This window comes from Electrona antarctica, assembly GCF_951216825.1.
Source record: "Electrona antarctica genome assembly, chromosome: 1".
NCBI lineage: Eukaryota > Metazoa > Chordata > Actinopteri > Myctophiformes > Myctophidae > Electrona > Electrona antarctica.
In genome coordinates this window covers 35,205,523-35,225,840 of record NC_136806.1, presented here as the reverse complement: position 1 = coordinate 35,225,840, position 20,318 = coordinate 35,205,523, and the positions used below count along the sequence as shown (strand labels likewise).

Below are 20,318 nucleotides of genomic sequence, written 5' to 3'. Positions count from 1 at the left end.
GGTAAAATAGGAGTATGAATCGGCCCTTAGTTTGTTCCTACAGGAAGCCCTGCAATGGTCTCATGAAATGTGGAAAGTTATATAGTTCTATAAGTTAATATATATATATATATATATATATATATATATAGTTGCATCTTCTCCTTTGTTACCGAGGGCTATATCACTATATGTTTCAGCCAGAGAGGAAAATATAAATATATAGAATACAGAATATACATTGAAGAGTAAATAAACAATGTATTTCATCAAACCAACACAATTCCTCCTACGTAGCCTTTTCCTTTTGCTTGGCCTGTCTGCTGCCGACAAATATCAAAGATTAGTAGAGGCCTACAAGTCTAAATATAATATCTCACATTTTATTACACTGCACTCTATGCTATATGCTACAGCAGACGCCGGCACACCACCACTTCCCATTTCACGTTTGGAAAAAGCCTTCCCCTCCCCCCCAACAGTTGGCATCTCTGCTGTCTCTCTTTTCAATATACAGCAATAACAATGTACTGTATTTGCACTGGAAACTCTGTTTACTGTTTACAATAGCAACCTGGCAGATTAACATCGCCTTTTGTTTGTCAGATTTGCTGCTCATTACGTTGAAGCAAACCTTTTTCTTCTTATTTTTTTATGTCAGCATTATTGGCAGGGATGCCAGTTTGAGGATTCTGAGCAACATAGTGTATTGAATAAAGCTTAGGGGTAAACAGTGGAGTTGGGCCAGTCTATCAAAACAATGTGGCAGCCTGGCAGGCGCCTCTACAGCTTTTTAGTGCCATATGCTTCATAAAAATGAAGAGAAAAAAAATTATACCCATTTATTTAACCAGAGATTTAAGACATGGACAGACTTTTTCTTTCCTTCAGCGGATGCTGCTGATGCATCTCTTCTGTAGGGATACTTAACCCTGCTCTTACCTATGGTCATGATTGAAGTGTGAGTCATGACTGAAAGAATACGTTTGCGGATACAATAAATGATTAGTTTTCTCAGGTGGGTGGCTGGCATCTCCTTTTTTAAAGATTGGTTGGGAAGGTTGAGAAGTTCAGTCACCCGAGAGAAACTTGGAGTAGAGCAGCTACTCCTTTGCTTGGAAAGGAGCCAGCTTAGGTGGTCCGAGCATATACGGATGCCTCTTGAGTGTCTTCCCTAGGGAGGTCCTCGCTGCATTTCCCACTGCGAGCTAGGCATGTATCGATATATATCGATATTATATCCCTACGATATGTATCGATTTATTACAAATTCATTTTCCCAAAAATAAATTGGGGGGGGGGGGGGGGGGGGGGGCTAGTGTGTGATATGAAATGTGAGCTGTAATCATATTCCATCATATTCACGTGCTTTTGGAGAGAAATGAGACAGACTCCATGCAGTCACTTTCAGTAGTAGAGGCCTGCAGAGGGGAGCTGTATGTGTCTGTGACACAGGTGATGGTCGTTATTGATGCTCATTAATACATCAAGGAAGGCAATTATGTTTCTGCACTGTCAAATAGGTCTACATCTATCCTAAGATGCTCGAGCATGGTTTAAACATGAAAGCATGTTTACAGTTGTTGCACAGAAATTAAGTAATTTTACATGAAAAGTAATGCTACTTTTGCAATGTAGTTAAATAAAAATTGTGAAAAAAGCTTGGGGGGGAGATAAATCATTAAAAAAAAAAATCGGTCATTTGTCTGGAAAATAATTGTGTTGAAAATATCGTGAAAAATCGTATCGTGAACCTCATATCGTGATACGTATCGTATCGTGACTCAGTTGAGTGTATTGTTACATGCCTACTGCGAGGTAGTGTTGATTTCGTCACCTATAAGTATGAGTCAACTATAGTTGACTAGTAGTTCGTCGACTACCTTTTTTCACTGACAAACTAAATTAAAACTAAGCTATGATGACTCAAACTAAGACTAAATATATTGACAATTTCATCAACAAATAAAAACTAGACTAAAATGTTGAGTCATTTTATGTTTGGTTGCTATTGTGCAGATCTCCAAGCTCACAAGCGATGTGTCGTGAGCATGTAGATTGGCTATTTTCAACATGCACCCAAGGATAAAACCAGGCATCAAGGCCTGCCAAATTACATTTTTGTTGACAAAATCAACTGTAGATTTAGTCGACTAAAATGTTTTTGATATTTGATATGATATGATATTTTGATATTTAGTCGACATACTTTCAGATGATTAAAACAAAATGGAATTGTATTCCAAAGACTAACTAAAATAAAAGTATTCTGTCAAAATCAACACTGCTGGGAGGAGACCCCGGGGCAGACCAGGGACCAGATTGGGGAGATTACATCTCCACGCTGGCCTGAGAACGCCTCGGGATCCGCCAGGAGGAAGTTGCTAATGTTGCTCTGGAGATGGAAATGCTGGAAATCTCTGCTGAAACCTGTTGACCCTGCGAACTGACTCTGCAGATGGATGAAAAATGTGGGAAAACTGTGCAGAAAAATGTGAGGAAATGGCTTCCTTTCCAGTGTTTAACCCCATCACAAGCAAGTTGCTCATAGTGGCAGTGAGTTTCTTCTGGCCCACAAAGACTACAGAGAGAAACTGAATCGGTCTCTGAGGAGACTCTTCTTCTGTCACTCAACATTCCTCACAGCTGCCAGCATACAATTTAGGCATTTGGCAGAGGCTCTTAATCCAGAGCGATTTACAGTAAGCAAGAACAAAAAACATGGTAATACATCAAATACATACAAATAGTCATCATGAATGAATCATACTTAACTCTTTGAGAGTTTCAAGTCAAATCAATGTAGTTGTTAGACTTCTCTATGGGAGAATTGCGTTTTTGAATGATTTATTGAAAATTCTCTGTTGTGACTGTGCGACAACGAAAGACCTTCAGAGAAAGCTTGAATTGTCAGCTTCCAGGATGTTTAGTTTTTGTGTTTGAAGCCATTTAAAAGCCTGCATTTACACTGTGTAGTGTTTCTAGGACAATAACAAAAGTTATGCCCGTTTGAAGTTTTATTTTCCAAATAACTTTTTTTCTGCTGGGCGTACATACCCATGCCATATCTCATTTTAAAGGAAAAAAGGAAAGTTTCTCACACGTACCACTGTAGATATTTTGCCATCTATAAATAGCATGGTCAGTCATGACCAATCTGACCAATCCATCTAAAACTGTGAATATCTCTGAATTGGAACATGATAGAAACTCAATTTATCCGTTTTGAATAGGTGTATGCTGTTCAAGGTCATAGAAAGACTTTGCTTCTATAGTGCATGTTGCTATATTATGATGAGCTGGTTATAATATGCTGGTAGATTGCTGCTGTGTCGTGTCCTCTCCTCTAGTGGCAGAGATATTTGCCTTGCTTGCGGGCACGCACGCACGCACGCACGCACACACACACACACAGACGTTTTATCTCTTCAACAAAAGTTTTCATTTCAGTCTCTTATATAAGTGGCTTTGTCTCTCTTTGTCTGTAGCGCGAACACCTGCAACTGATTAGCAACTGATTACAACACAAATAGGACCGCAGCGGCAGTGCCACTACAAAGACACACATGCACACTGGCCGTATGTTTGCATGCAAAGGGCGAGCGAGCACGGACACACGGCTGCCACTTGTACGTAAACGCACACACACACACTGGAAGGTAAAGCGTGAACACACACACACACACACACACACACACACACACACACACACACACACACACACACACACACACAGAGAGACACTGTGCACACTCACGTCACTGTGCAGACGCACGTCGCATACAAGCACATGCACGAGTAGCATGACACCGTGGGAACGACTCACTCGCCTGAGCTCGCTCAGGGGTTGTATAGATTGTACAATTCCACATGTGGATGTAATTCCTTTACATTGAATGGGGTGATTCATCGTAGATCCGGTGCACTGCAATACCAATGTGCCATTTGCTTCACACACAGGTGTTTGGCAGCCTGTTGAAATGAATGGTCAAGGATTTAAATTGTTCCTACTTCATATAGCCTATAGCTCAATGAAATAAACTAATCAAAGGCACTGCTTACTTCACACTGGGTTTGATTTTTCACTGTTCTCAGCCATTGTCTTAGACCAGGGGTTCTCAAACTTCTTTTTATCCCACAACCCCATTTTATGGGGGAGACTTTATTTATAGTGCAATTTCAAAGAGGACAAAGAATATCTTAAAACATATTGCTGGCCACTATATGAATATTTATTAGAAAATGAAATTACAGCAGTGATTCCTACTGATTTGTAGGCATATCTTATCAATCACATGAATGAATATTGAATAATATTTTATCGCCGCTGCAAAAGACCGCTGCAAAAGACCCCAGCTGAGTCTGCTCTGCTGAGTAATGTTACATCGCGATCCGTAAATTAGTTTGCTGACTCAAATTCCGATTCAGGGGCTTATTTTGTTTGCTGGCACATAAGCTGATCCAATTAGGGATGTCCCGATCACGTTTTTTTGCTCCCGATCTGATTCCGATCATTTGATTTTGAGCATCTGCCAATACCGATTTTTCCCGATCCGATATTTATATTTTATAGAACACATTTATGCCATATCACAATAGTATAATATCCCAAATCACAGACAATATCCAGTCTAATATCATGATATGGATATAATATTGATACTAGGGATGTCCCGATCACGTTTTTTGGCTCCCAATCCGATTCCGATCATTTGAAAATGACGTGATCGGCCCCGATTTACGATCACCCGATCCGATTGGGACAACCCTAGATACAATTTACACAGTCAGTGACCTCCAGTGCCAATTTGGCAGTGTTAATTTAACTGTATTTGTATCCTCTCACTCAGAGTTACAAAGACTATTTTAAAGACCTGGTGCTATTTTGGTCATTTTATTTAGAAGTTTGAGCCTGAAACGGAAGGCGGTACGTTTCTGAACCAATCGGAGCGTTGCATCCCTTCAGGCGATGGGACGGTAGCTCTGCTACACGCGCAACGCATGGAGTTTGTTCATTTACAAGTCAGACAGTAAGGCCAGCTCTACCAGTTTGCTGCTATGTGGCTTATTTCTAACCTATAATGTTTTCAGAAATTCAGATGCATATTTCAGCATGCTGATTAATACAATACGAGTAATACACTGTCTGGATTAGATGTCATCTTGAATTAAATTAAAAACAGAGTAGTTCTGTAATCAACAACAGCTGTGTTTGGATGAACGTGCAGCGATGGGAATCTAACAGGTGAATGATATCAAGCTTCATTTGTATTCATTAACACTCGACACGTCATCACGCATCACGTTTTCATCCAAAGGAAGTAATTAAAATGGGCTTTATGGACTTTTGATGTAAACACAAAGGTGGAAATGTTCCCATTGTTATGGCATCCATTGTTAGGTATGCCCATATGATGATGACCACGGATATGGTCTGAAAGTGTGAAAAATGTATTTTTCATTTCACTTTAAGCCACCCGGCACTCGCTCATATTGAACTTCATTCCTGGTAGGCCGAGCAAAATAATAGTTTGGTCTCCGGTTGCCGACCGACTCTATTAAATATGCGCAACCCAGATGATTTATTGGCATTTGGTGAATAAAAAAAAAAGTCGGAGAGAGAGAGAGAGCCCATTAAGCCCAACACTGTTTCGGAACCGTTCACTTCACGATTGTGCATATACTTCGACTTCGTTGCGCGGCGGCGGTACCGCACACCCAAAATATCCGCTCTACAAGCTCACAACACGTCCGCATTGTGAGCTTACACAGTGTGTAGTGTGTGTGAGCTAGCTAGCTAACGTTAGCTATGTTTTTTGTCTTTTGACCTGTAGCACTAGCTAGCTATACTCAGGCAAATATTGAAGTTTAAAAAAAAGAAGCCTATCCATCATTGCCGTAGGATAAAATAATATAATAAAATCCTTGCTACCCATCCTTCCCACGAAATAAATAAATAAAATAAAATAAATTCCCTACCTACTCAGCCCAAAAATGACAGCCAATCGGAGACCAAAGTATTATTTTGCATGGCCTTATATAACTACACCATTCATGAACGGCTAAATCAGTTCTGTGTGCCTCTGCAAGGGCTTCTGTGTGTTGTCTCTTTCTTGTGTTGCTGCTTGTTCTCGTCGGTTGGAGCTGTATGTGTGTATGAGGAGTCAAGTGGCCATCTTTGTAGTCCTCTTCACACTGGTCACGACAACCCCACTTTTTTGTTTCTTGATTTAAAATGTCTTATTTAAAATCTTATATTTTTTCGCTGGCCAACGCGCGTCCCCAACGGCACCTTGCTGCAACCCCTCTTTGGGGTTCTCGGAACCGCGCTATCGTAGACATTTTACTTCCATTTAATATGAACATACACCTGGAAATGTATGTGTTATTAACGGGTTCATTGTGGGAGTTTTTCTAACCATTTGCGACTAAAATGGGAATGCACTTTCACATATGCACAATCCCACATAACAGATTCCTCCGACATGCCGTGATTTATAATAAAAAACAATAAAAAACAACTGCATTTGCTACATACTGTATATCCGGATGGAGAATCACATAACGATGTGTATGGCATGCATATATATTTAGTGTGGATACTGCTCAAACTTTCATACATACGGTATAGCCCCTGGCATTTTCTACCCTCCGCAGGTCTTATTTTATTTACAATCGCTCCCAATCAGAGGCAACCAACCTGTCAACAGCAGCAGTCTAATGGGTGAGGGATTCTTTACCCCCACCCCACTCTGTCACCTGAGGCAAAGGAGGCCTGCTGGGGGAACAGAAGCAATGTTCATCTGGGGAGACAGGCGTTGCCTGCATCGCCATGCCAATAGAGACGGCAGCACAGAGCTCCATGGTTCACAGCCAGATAAGCCCTGCAGACAGAGCAATGCTACAGCTACACCCCACTCACTACAATGGATGGGAGGAAACAAGTTCCTTGTATGTGACTTGTGGTTATGTCAGGACTACTGGAGGCACACACACACGTATAGGAAATAAGTCACCAGAGAGAAAACGTTAGTTTTAACATCGCAAAAGGCCGGGGCGGGTAGAACAACAATTCAAATTTCCCCTGAACTGGGTCACACAATTGATCTACTGGCTGACCGTTAGACCTAGGGACACAGAAAGCACAGGGAGGAGAGGGGTTTAGCCCAGTCTGAGGATCCTCTGTCCTTGCCCCTGTAGCATCCCTTCAACCCCTGCGGAGGGCACTGCTGCCTGGTGCACTCCACAGACTTAACTCTAACCTTGCCTACAGGCATTCAATTTCAGACTGTTTTATTTTCCCCAAAGGAGGACTGTGAAACTGTTTTGATGCAGTGTAAGTGAGTGAACATTGACACTATAGGGTTAAGACCCTCCGTTTCCTTTGATGGTTCGCTACTCTTTCTTTGTTGGTTTGGGACTTACAGTACACATATTTTGGCTTTGCAGCCTTTGATTGATGTGGTATTATAAATAACGTGAAGATCAGTGATCACATGTCTGTGAAGCCACGTTTAAAACCACGTTCTGTCTCTCCACCTTAAAAGAAGCTTGTGATCAAGACCAGGGAAATTGACTCCTTGTTGGTCAACCATGGCATGGCATGCACATTTAAATCACACAGTGCTAGCGCTTCATTTCTGCAACATCCAGCATGTCCTCACTCCTCATGCATGTGAGAGAACTTGATCTCCCAAGACTCGGATATGACCAGGAATAATGTGGTCTAAAACAGCCTCAGTGAATGCTTCCTGTCCTAGCTTTTCCATACTTTGGTAAAATAAACCCTATAGATTTTCATCATAGACTAGAGCAAGACATTTTCACACATTTCATCAGTTTTTAGGCCGGGGGTCAGGGTATTTTCAGTGTGTGAGTAGTAGGAGCAAGATAGTAGTCTGTAAGAGTTGAATTAAATTCTATCGCTGTGTTCTGAATGGTGCAAGCCTTGCGTGAACGACATGCGATTGTGGAGGAGAAATCCATTACAGTGGTTAGTTACTACACAATGGCTTGAACTTGATACTGTTCCATAGCCCAAACTGGCCCTAAGCCTAAAGAAAGGGGGGACAAAACGTTCCACTGGTTACCCCAGAAAACCCATTTGGTACGAGTCACCTGTGGCCTGTGACAGACATCTGCAGTTTATGCACTAATAGCAGGAGGAGAAACTGAGCAATTCTGGTGATTGCATTTTTCTGTTTTTTTTTTATTATGTATTGTGTGTGTCAGCAACTTTTAGGCCCGGGGTATTTTCAGTGTGTGAGTAGTAGGTGTAAGATAGTATAAGACTTTAATTGAATTCTCTCACTGACCATATCTAAATGGTGCAAGCCTTGCAGTTAGTTAATAGTTACCTTGAACTTGAACTTGATGCTGTTAGTGTTACATAGCCCAAACTGCCCCCCCGCAAAAAACAAAACTAATTTGGTACGAGTCACCTGTGGCCTGTGACGGACATCTGCCCTAACAGCAGAAGGCGAAAACTGAGCAATTCTGTTGATTATTTTTTTTTTGCCTTTTTTTATTTATTGTGGATGTCAGCATAAGTTTTTGTGCTTGTCTGGCAAATTAACTTTATCACAGTGGCTCAAGACAATAGCACACAGGAATTGCTGAGCCAATTGCAGCACTCTGGGAACAGTAAAGCCATTTCGCTTCAGCAGGCCACTTAATAGCTTTGGCGGATGTAGAGTTTTGGAAATCCCTCAGTCACTTCACTGCCATGACCACTGTAAATGTGTGGGAACAACAGAGCTGTACTTGTGGAGAGTTTTAATCATACAGGCATGTCTCATGTCTGACTCTAGATTCCGTTTCAAAGGTAATAGCATTTAACAAATGCATGTGAAAGCACCATAATTGTAACATCAAGGTTCCCAAACGTTTCACAATATTGCCTCTTTAGGTAATATTTGACAATTTGGCCAATATTTCACAATTTTTATAGTATATTTTTTTGGTTACTTCGTCATAATGGTCAACTTATTATTAGTAGAGGTGCTCCTATCGGTAATCGGATGATTTTCACTCCAAGTGACTCGATCAGTGATCGGCAATTTACCCGATCTATAGAAACCGATCTTTTATACCATTTAAGTGGTATGAAAGTCAATCAGATATATAGTACAATATCGTTTTGTCCCCTCCCGGCACCCGACTTCCCTCCCCAGCATGGCCAGTTGTGTTCCTTTTATAGACTCACTGCAACGCCGGTTGCACTGCAGTGGATTCAAAGCTGCAGACTCCGTGGTGGTGGGAGTCATGGGAAGGTACTTTACCACTGCGCCACCCGAGCGTATATCACAAACCTTATTTATGTATTTCACCCTGGCTTGTGATAAAGTTGAGTTGAGATAGCTATAGTCATTTACATGGAAGAAGTGTTGAGAAAATGGTGAAACCAATTGAGGCATCCTCAATGGTAATAAGTCATTTACATTATCATTCTGACTAAATGCAAATGTGCAGAGTTTAAACTGAGTTGGGAATCTTGGCGTGTGCTTTGTGTTTACTACCAAATCAAGCATGAAAGATTGAAAATAAGGCATTCATTGAACAGTTAATATAATAGTTTGAAACAATTTAGGACTCAAATAACTCACCGTATTTTGTATCACTTAACAAGTCAGCATAGCCATCACTCCTGATGTAATGGTTTATTAAATGAACAAAGGAAAGTATTTGAGTGTTTGGGCAAATGTAGCATAGTAAAAGCAAAATGCTGTTCGTATTTTTACACATCATATTAGATTTTATTGGGCAAACAAACTGCAACAATTCTGAATCAACTTACTACTACATTATATTTTTAAAATTGTATTGAACCAGGTTACGTTGCTGTAGTGAATTTGTCTCTCTCTTCAAACTTGAGATGATGCAATTTTCACATACAGTAACAGCATGCTTCCTGCACCATGCTGTTCATTCTGGATCTTCAAAACCTAAGTAACCATCTCAAGGATTCATTGTGGCAGCATGCTGCAGGGTTCCCAGCAGTTCAACCCTCCTGGTAGGGAGGGCCTGTCTCTGTGTCCAACAAGGTAATTAGTAGTTAACTTTAGATTAGAGCCGAGTAAAGCTGAATGAAAAAGCAGAGCATGGCTCATCAGCTCTCAAATCAAAAGGCTGCACTCAAGTCTGGGTCTGAAGTGAACACAGTGGGTGAATGAGGACGCCGCCTCATTTCTTGCAGTTATTCAGCCCGACTGAAATCATCTCCGGCTTCAGGGAAATGAGCAGTGTTCTTTCTTTCTTATGAATGACAACAAAGGTTGGGATTTTGGTGCAGTCACTTTTAGAACATTTCAATTTGGCAGACTCTTAACTGAGATGTGAATGTATCCTACATTGTATGTAAATTATGGACATTCCCATCTCCCATCCCATCAAATCAGCCTTTTTAATGTTATGCGTCCACAATATTGTTTTGGGAAGATAACCGAGGCAGAAAGAATACAGTCATTTAGTACAGATAGTGGTCTCCCTATCACTTCTTCCCCCCTCCATACAGTCCCATTATCCCTGTCTGCCTTCAGCTCTTCTTCTTCACTTACATGAGTAGTTGTGACAAGGAGGGCTGAACCCATCTACCACTTTACATGCAAGACTTCACCCCTCCCCCTTTCAGCTCCATTGACTGTGATGTCGGTCAGTTGCTCTGTCCGTCCATCACTTTGGTCCCTACCAACATATCTCAAAACTACTGCCTTTATGTTCCCTTTACTAAAGAGCTGGACAGCCAGGTAGACCACTGAACATTATAGCAATTATTATTACTAATCAGTAACCATAATATAGAGTTATAGACGTTTTTGTTTTAACCAAAATATATCACTTATCACCCTACTTTTAAAGCTCTATATTCTAGTAGTCATTGTATAGAGTGTTTGAATAATCTTTTATAAAATAATTGTTTAAAAAATACTACAAGACTATAATACATTCAGTTGATTACAAAGAATCAACTTGAATTTATTCACGTTGATTTGTTAATTAAAACGTAAAAAACATTCAATTCATTTCAATTAATCCAAAAAGTAATCAATGGAATAATAAGTTGTAGCCCTAAATTCACTGTCATTCAAAGAAATGTGTCCTATATTGGACTAACTCTAATTCAAAACATGAACCACTGTAACATAAGGTCACTTCTCTTATTACAAGCAGCGACGGTTCCAGAAAATTGTGACTTGGGGTGCTATGGGGGTGCTGGCTATTTAGAGGGGGGGTAATGCATCTTGGGACGGCGGTGGGTCAGGGGTTGAGTGGCTGGATGGAAACCGCAAGGTTGCCAGTTCGAACCCGGGCTCCCCCAGAGTTAGTGTCAAAGTGTCCTTGAGCAAGACGCTGAACCCCTAATTGCTCCTGATGTGGTGGTTGGTGCCTTGCATGGTTTCCGCCGCCATCGGTGTATGAATGTGTGTGTGAATGGGTGAATGTAATGCACATGTAATGCACAATCTATGTAAAGCGCCTTGGATAAAGGCGCTATATAAATGCACCATTTACCATTTACCAATTTGGTTTACAACTTGACATAGAAGTCAGTCAATTGGGCTTGTTTGGAGGGGGGACCCCTGCAGCCGTCCCTGATGTCAAGGGCGTGTAAAAGAACAAGCCTCTATCGGTGGGATAAAGATAACACATCAGGCTACCTTTTGGCACTCTCTGCACTGGCTGCAACTCCCATGTTGTTTCCAGTTACCATATATAGTTGGTTAGCTTCTGTGTCACAGTTATGAATATTCTATTTAAAGCTGCATTTTGTAACTTTTCTCTTTTACTTGCCCAAGTGCTGAGATTTTTTACCATTGAGCTAATAGAGCCTGTCTGCTTGTTCACACATTGCATTTTGACCAACATGTAAAACTTGGTGTCAGATGTCTAGGTGAGGCATGACCTTTGACACGATCTAAATGTCTCAATAGAAGAGCAGGGAGAAAAATATATAAGTCATGTTGTATTAACATACTTTGGACAAAACTATATTTGATGCATTAAAAAAAGTTGCATATTATGATATTAGCAGTGATGTAAATAGGTTTTCAATGTAATGGGTCCCGGGATGCACAGGTGGTCATTCAAATGAGTCCCAAAAAATTCTTATGAGTCCCAAAACGGTGCAACTCCGTGAGGGGGTTCGCGGGGGGGGGAGTTCCAGACCCAGGAATGCGCCCAGGGGGCCGGGCCGGTTCCGGCGTGCCGTGCCGTGCCGCGTCCGAAACGGTTGAGAAATGACAGTTACCGTGTGGCGGTCCCTCTACTGTACCCTCTACTGTACTGTACTGTCACTGTAATGTATTGGCACCCCCCGAAAGCATCATATATACAGTTAATACGTGCGTGTGTGTTTGTGTGTGCGTTAGGTACAGATGGTGAAAAACAACCATGCTATTTTTGTGCTCATACCCAGACACACACATAGCTCCGTAAGGGAGTGGTTGCACCACTCAAAAATAATAATAAAACATCTTTTATAAATAAAAATATATATATAAAAATATCAAATAGGCCTATACAGTATATCTTTTTATGTAGGCTAGTAGTATTAGCAAGCATATTATTGCAGTTGCAATTATTGTACTTAGCCAAAAATAGGTTTGCCATTGTGGATGTAAAATAATTTATTAGGAAAAGTGGAACTTAGAAGTCACTTGAGTCCCTGTCTACAGGGAAGAATGGCAGCTGCAAAAAAGACAGATTCACAAGCTCTCAACGCGCCGCTGACGCGACGCGTTGAGAACCTGCAGATGCGCCTGTCTCTGCAGCGCCGTTTACAACGTGTTGAGAGCTTGTAGATCAACGTGAACGAACCCCTGACACCAGCGCTGCAAAAACAAACGCGTTGAGAACCCGCAGATGCGCCCATCTCTGCAGCGCCGTTTGCAGCGCGTTGAGAGCTTGTAGATCTGTCCGTTTTTGCAGCGCTGGTGTCAGGATTCGTTCACGTTACAGGCGGACATGAAGTGAAGTTCAATCAGTGCGTTGAATCAGCAGCAGCAACAAGCTAATAGCCAACACCACCACCACCAGTCTGTTAGCATAGCTTGTTGCTAACGATTTGTCACTCCGTCTTTTTCTTTTCTCTCTTTTATTATTTTTCCCCCCGACTTCACGGGTCGCGCATTGGGTTATGATGAGACCCGATGTTGCAGCCTGTGTGTGACCGAAAGAGTGCTAGACTTCCACGTAGAACAGTGTGTGACCGAGAGAGTGCCAGTCTTCAGTGCAGCCAGGATAAAGTTGCGTCCACAGGATGCAGAGGCTTTTGGTTTATTGCGTCCCATAACTATAAAGTGCGTTTTGGGACGCAAAACGCACCCTATTTACATCACTGCATTAGTGCTGCTTTAAGTTCTCTCTTAAGCAGGTCGGGAGTTGCTTATTGTCGGTATAAGGCCGGTAACACATGGGAGTCTGTCCCTGGGAGATCGATGCTGAGGTGGAGAGCCACACCTACCATCAGCTCCCAGTACAGTACCCGTACCGCACACGTTTCCACACCCAAGCCATGCTACACTGAGTTGGCGGTGGCCGGGATCAAAACCATTACCTTAGATTGTTTTGGTTCCTCTGCTTCTTTTTTTTGTCACTATTCAAGTATTATTTATGTTCCTTTTTGGTGGGTGAAATTCAATGTATTTGGCTCTGCTTAAATCCTATCTAGTACTGGAAGTTGGTTTGTGTGAGAAAGAGAGAAGTGATTTCCCCACTGCCTCTTTTACTCCTTGGCCATGGATGTAAAATGGAACACGTGCTGTTAAACAAGGGACACTGGCTCCCAGCCCGCTCTTAAATAACAGGAGCCAAAGGCTCTTCCAAACCTGCCTTTCCTGGAGCTGTTCAGCCAAGGCTTTGAAGGGAGGGGGTCTCATACTGTACGCATTACTGCATTACTGTGCGCATTTTCATGCGTCACATTTTCATGAGAAGACTCTTTCAACGTGTAACGTTGCTGATTGGGTGCTCTCTGTAGGATCAATGATAATATACATTCCGCTTTATATTTTAATTATTTTAATGAAAGCACTTGTTTCATTAGTATTAGTATTTGTTTTTAGCCCCGCTAGTGGTAGGGTTCCATATGGTTGTATTTAGCCCCGCTAGTGGTAGGGTTCCATATGGTTGTATTTAGCCCCGCTAGTGGTAGGGTTCCATATGGTTGTTTTTAGCCCCACTAGTGGTAGGGTTCCATATGGTTGTATGGTAGTGGTAGGGTTCCATATGGTTGTATGGTAGTGGTAGGGTTCCATATGGTTGTATTTAGCCCCGCTAGTGGTAGGGTTCCATATGGTTGTATGGTAGTGGTAGGGTTCCATATGGTTGTATTTAGCCCCACTAGTGGTAGGGTTCCATATGGTTGTATGGTAGTGGTAGGGTTCCATATGGTTGTATTTAGCCCCGCTAGTGGTAGGGTTCCATATGGTTGTTTTTAGCCCCACTAGTGGTAGGGTTCCATATGGTTGTATGGTAGTGGTAGGGTTCCATATGGTTGTTTTTAGCCCCGCTAGTGGTAGGGTTCCATATGGTTGTATGGTAGTGGTAGGGTTCCATATGGTTGTATGGTAGTGGTAGAGTTCCATATGGTTGTATGGTAGTGGTAGGGTTCCATATGGTTGTATGGTAGTGGTAGGGTTCCATATGGTTGTATGGTAGTGGTAGGGTTCCATATGGTTGTATGGTAGTGGTAGGGTTCCATATGGTTGTATGGTAGTGGTAGAGTTCCATATGGTTGTATGGTAGTATGGTATGTCACTATAACTAGTGGTAGGGCTCCATATGGTTGTATGGTAGTATGGTATGTCACTATGACTAGTGGTAGGGCTCCATATGGTTGTATGGTAGTATGGTATGTCACTATAACTAGTGGTAGGGCTCCATATGGTTGTATGGTAGTATGGTATGTCACTATAACTAGTGGTAGGGCTCCATATGGTTGTATGGTAGTATGGTATGTCACTATGACTAGTGGTAGGGCTCCATATGGTTGTATGGTAGTATGGTATGTCACTATAACTAGTGGTAGGGCTCCATATGGTTGTATGGTAGTATGGTATGTCACTATAACTAGTGGTAGGGCTCCATATGGTTGTATGGTAGTATGGTATGTCACTATAACTAGTGGTAGGGCTCCATATGGTTGTATGGTAGTATGGTATGTCACTATGACTAGTGGTAGGGCTCCATATGGTTGTATGGTAGTATGGTATGTCACTATAACTAGTGGTAGGGCTCCATATGGTTGTATGGTAGTATGGTATGTCACTATAACTAGTGGTAGGGCTCCATATGGTTGTATGGTAGTATGGTATGTCACTATAACTAGTGGTAGGGCTCCATATGGTTGTATGGTAGTATGGTATGTCACTATGACTCAGACATAACCATAAACAAACCCAGTGGTCTTGAGCCACAGATTCGACCTCTATGCCCATATATGGTCACGTGCAATACGCGACCGATCAAATTCAAACTTGAGCGAGTGCGCAGACATATCGGTCGGATCGGCGGTGCGACATAGATGTCTCTAGTTAATGACATAACCTCTCTTGAGCCTCAGATTGTCTTATGGGAAGAGGAATCAAGAGAATGAGAGGCTCACTTAGACGATGAGTCTCCTGTTGCTTTAATATTTTGAAAGGGTGTATGCAATAAACTGACACTGACTGCCAGCTGAGGCAGTGAGAATGTAATGACATGGTTGGGCTGCTGTGGGTCTGCTGTGCAGTCACAAGATGTTTGTTTATGTTTTATAGGATCCTACTGAACTTTAGAGACTGGTTGCAGATATACTAATGCTGCCCAAAGCTGAAGTTAATGCCAGGGTAATTTAGTGCACCGTAAAAAGCAAATTGTCATTTCTCATCCATAGCCCTGACATTCAGCAAAGAGAAAAACACCTCAAGTGCTTCGTTCAGTTGAGAACCAATACTGTGATTAACTAGAAATGCACTCTGTTGAGGTGCCAACTTGCGCCTTGCACACAAGTACTGCTACTAACTAATGTCTATTATAATTGCTGTTCTAAATCCTTTTGACCCATTATTTTTAAACTTAAAATAGTTACGTCACCATCAACGGCCAATAAGGGACCACCATTCTTACCCTGACATACATACATACATACATACATACATACATACATACATACATACATACATAGATACATACATACTATACATACATACCGATCGCAGTACTTGCGCGCTCTGCTTGCGCAAGTAATTAAACACACGCTTTGGCATACAAATAGCTGAAAGGGCATGTGAGCTTGAGATTTTCAGTATTTTTGAAAATTTTGGAAAATGTTTAGAACATTTTTGACTTGTCCAAATTTAGGGATACATATTAAACACATTGACTGCCAAGGATGGCGATTTACATCGTTTCAAATCCAAAGCTTCACTGCCAAAGACGGTGATCTACGTCCAATGATCATTGCATTGAGTGTTAATAATGCAAGTTTGAGTGTTGATAATGCTAATGCTAGTTTGGGGGTTCATAGTGCTAAATTGAGTGTTAATGATCTTAGTTTGAGTGTTAATGCAGTATTGGCTCAGATGAGCTTGAAGATTAATTACATTCTCACTGACTTGTCTTCCTCTATTCAAGACAGAAAAAGGACTTACTGTGTCCTGTATTACCTTGTCCTCTCAGTACCCTTGAGAAGGTGACAGAATAGATACGTTGGGATTCCAGTGTTATCGAGGTTGAGTTTCTGTTGTGGTTCGGTGTGTGTTTCTAAAAGACAATCAATAGAGACTGATGAGACCTTTGTCATCCTTGTTGTTGTTTTCCAAAAAAAACAGGATTTGCTGAGCTGAGAACCCACATGGTGAAGCCGCAACTGTAAGATGTACAAAGACTACAGATCAGGCAGAGTTTCAGGTAAGAAACGTGTGTGTGTGTGTGCGTGTGTGCGCGTGCGTGCGTACGGGTATTCTACAGCACTGGAGGCGGTCTTTCCCATGACTGGTGGAGTGTAGAGATTTCACAGCACAAAGAGGATTTGCTGGTAACATTGCTGCTTTGCACCTGATAACGGTGCCATTGTCCACTGCAGAAGGTATTTTCTGTTGTCTGAAGAGTTTTCTCACCTTACCATAACCACATGAACCCTATTTTCTGGGGCAAACATTCAGCCAGATTTTCAATTTCACAATGACATGTATTGAGTATGATTTTTTTTTATCTATGAGATTTGGTGTAGATGGAAAAAGGAGACTAGTGGATCTATATAGAGCCCTGGGGGACCCCAGTATACAGGGTTTAAGGGGTCAACCCCCCTCTCAAGCTGCCTTACTCTCTTACCCTGCTGGAGCACTACCTCAGCAGCATTATTGTATTTTCATCACGTTTGTGTTTCATGCGTTTAGTATACATCAATATACTGTGTGTGTGTGGGGGATAATATAATGACTCAGGATTATAATTAGGTATAATGTCTGTGTGGAGGCTAGACCTGACGTGTCAAAACAGTCACACAGAGAGAGACAGAAGGACCAAGAGAAATGAGCACAAGAATAGAAATTGAATGGTGTAAGACGAATGGAGTGGTGAGACAAGAGGGGAGATGGGAGGGGAATGAAAGAGGCTCATTTTCTTGCTGGGCTTCAGCTGATGAGCGTGTCCTCTCCTATTACTCTGTCTCATGCAGCGCTGTGTGCAGGGCGCTCAGGTGATAATGAATGCTCTTTCTGAGCCGTGGTACCTCTGTGCCGCCCAGGCTGCTCTGCCTGTGTCTCATCTGTCCTACAGATTGTCCAATGGTCTGCTCTATTTGCTTGCAATGGTTTTTACATTATCCAACAATCACAGCTCAGCTTTGTAGCACTGTACTTGTGCATGTGCTCACTCTTTAGCTTGTTACGTTATGAAGATGTCACGTCTCTCTCTCACTCTCTGTCCCCATCTGTTTCTTTGCCTGTTTATTCACTGAACTTTGCCTTATTCAGAAGGTGGCCTGTGTCATTCTTGCAGCCAACAACTCTGACTTAATTATAGTAGAGGGAGAGAAAGAAAAGTGAAGTTCAACACCACCCTCTTAATTGGTCAGTGTTCGAAGTGGAGGAAAGGGCAGAAGGTGCTGAGCCTAATCCAAAATGTTTTAAGTTTGATTGATTGATTGATTGAAGAATTTATTAACAGTTTGCAGAATTACAGTACATTTCAAGCACAAACTCAATACAAAGGCTGTTAACTGTGAGTGGACGACCCAATTAAGCATTACACTTGTTTCCAATAGGGTCCACCATGTTCAAATCATCAAAACATTTAGAGACGTACAAATAGACACTTCTATAGACAGAACAGGAATTCATCATAAAGGAGGTAAAAAGGGAAAAGAAACATATACAGTGAGGGGGAAAAAAGGGGTGGGCGGTGGGGGGGATTCACGTTCAGCTCCGTTAATTTGTTTGTTTTCCTTGGAGGAGCTGCGTTGGGTCCCCAAGTCGGCTCCGTGGCCGTACCTTGAGTTGGCTGTGTGGCCGTGACCGTCTCTTGTGTTGTCCTTGCGTTGGGTCCCCAATTCGGCTCAGTGGCCATACCTTGAGTTGGCTGTGTGGCCGCGACCGTCTCTTGTGTTGTCCTTGCGTTCGTGTTTGAGGGATTCCGATTTTGTGGTTGGTATGAGAATATTGTTCCAGAGTGAGTGATGCTACTAAATATCAATTGTTTTGCTGTATAATTACAGGTAGCGATGTTCTATGCTCTATCGACTCTTGTTAGAATGTGCACACGAGTGTGCCTGCTGTCATGTTTTCCTTAAAGCTCCTGTTCACAACTTTACTTAATCTAACGTGTCTAATATCTAACGTATTAGAACAAAGCAAACTCTGCATTATGATTTCATCCTCACCCGCTCCTAAAGTTCTCACCAACTTAGAGTTCTGCTCCCACTGTATATATTCCATCTCACAGAAGCTATTTCTATGATCGCTAAGAATAATGCATGACTGTTCCCTGATATCCTGGTAAGGCTCGTCATAAAATGATCGTAGGGGGATCACTAGGGCGGCAGTGATTCAGGAGCTAGACACACATGCAGCAGACTGCAAGTGTGGTATTAAGGTCCGCAACACTGTGAAACATCAACATATTTTCCTCCGTGAAATTGTCAGTCCATGGGAGGAGCACTGCTCCCAACAGAGCGTTGGAGAGAACTCGCTAATGCTCTAGACCAGAGCTACTCCCAACTAGGGAGTTACCAGTTTGTGTATTCGTACATCACGCCACTCTGTTAATGAGGTGTGACTCTGGTCAGGGATTCACCGCAGCCTTCCATGTCCACATCATCATCATTGGGGAAGAGATGTTGAAATAAGAATGCAAGAGGAAACGCAAAGCAAGGTTAGGTTAATTTAATCAGAACTAAATGGATTAAAAGAAATGGAGGTCACAGGTCGCCGGAATGAACGAAGAAGCCACAGGTTCCCACCATCCTGCGCACAGAATGCTCTGCCCGCTACGCTGTCTTACACTTCACACGGGTCAGTGGAGTTAATGAAACACCTCGGACCTTCAACACGTGACATTTCTCACTCCTGTCTGAGCTGTAACTGAATCATTCATTGATCTCCAAAATGAACCATACCAAATACCACTGCAGTGTTTTTAAACTGAGCAGAACCTTTAAATATCATCTCTTGTACTGTCTGCAGGTCTCACAGAGCGGCTTCCTGAAACCTCTTGTTTGATGCGAACGGACAGTATGTTGTGCCACACTATACCATTATGCCAGGCTAGTTTATTTCATTTCATACACAGAGGCAATTTATCGTGCTTTACATAAGGCATTTTAAAACATAAAAGACAAAAGAAATCTAGTCTAGTGGAGATAAGGCATGGTTAGGTATAGTTCTTGTTTCGACTTGAATTCTCCATCTTGTTTTTTTTAAGATAATAGGCTGACTTCATCATCATAACCTTTATTTAAACTCGGAGTACAATTGAGGGGACAAAATACAAAAAAGCTGAAATACAAAAAACAATATACATTTAAATACAGCAATATCAAATATATGACGACAGAACGTACTCAAAAACTAAAAGAACTATAACAGATAGACGGAAAATTTATTAAAACACGTACATTGTTGAACAAAGTGCTAGAAATACTTTCCCTGAATTGACCTAAGGAAGGCAGTGATCTGATTTTAGGGACTTCTGGATCTCGTTCCAATCAAATGGAGCACTGACAGAGAATGCTGCTTTGCCTACCTCTGAGTTAGCAAATGGAACATTGAGGGTCAGGAAGTCACTCGAGCGGGTCTGATAGGGACTCTGATTCTGATCTGAGGGGACCATTCCTGACATGGCTTTGAAAATAAACACTT

At 41.9% G+C, this 20,318-nt stretch overlaps 1 protein-coding gene across 2 annotated transcripts in view; it reads left to right on the top strand.

Moving 5' to 3' along the window:
• LOC306924373 (ecto-NOX disulfide-thiol exchanger 2-like) overlaps window positions 1–20,318 on the top strand; it is a 180,954-nt gene that overhangs the window by 15,973 nt on the left and 144,663 nt on the right. For both annotated transcript variants that reach the window (XM_079502868.1, XM_079502867.1), the window contains exon 3: window positions 16,791–16,869. In XM_079502868.1, coding sequence (XP_079358994.1) covers window positions 16,836–16,869 — 34 coding nt within the window. In that variant the 5' untranslated portion in view covers window positions 16,791–16,835. The remainder of the gene's footprint in view (window positions 1–16,790; window positions 16,870–20,318) is intronic.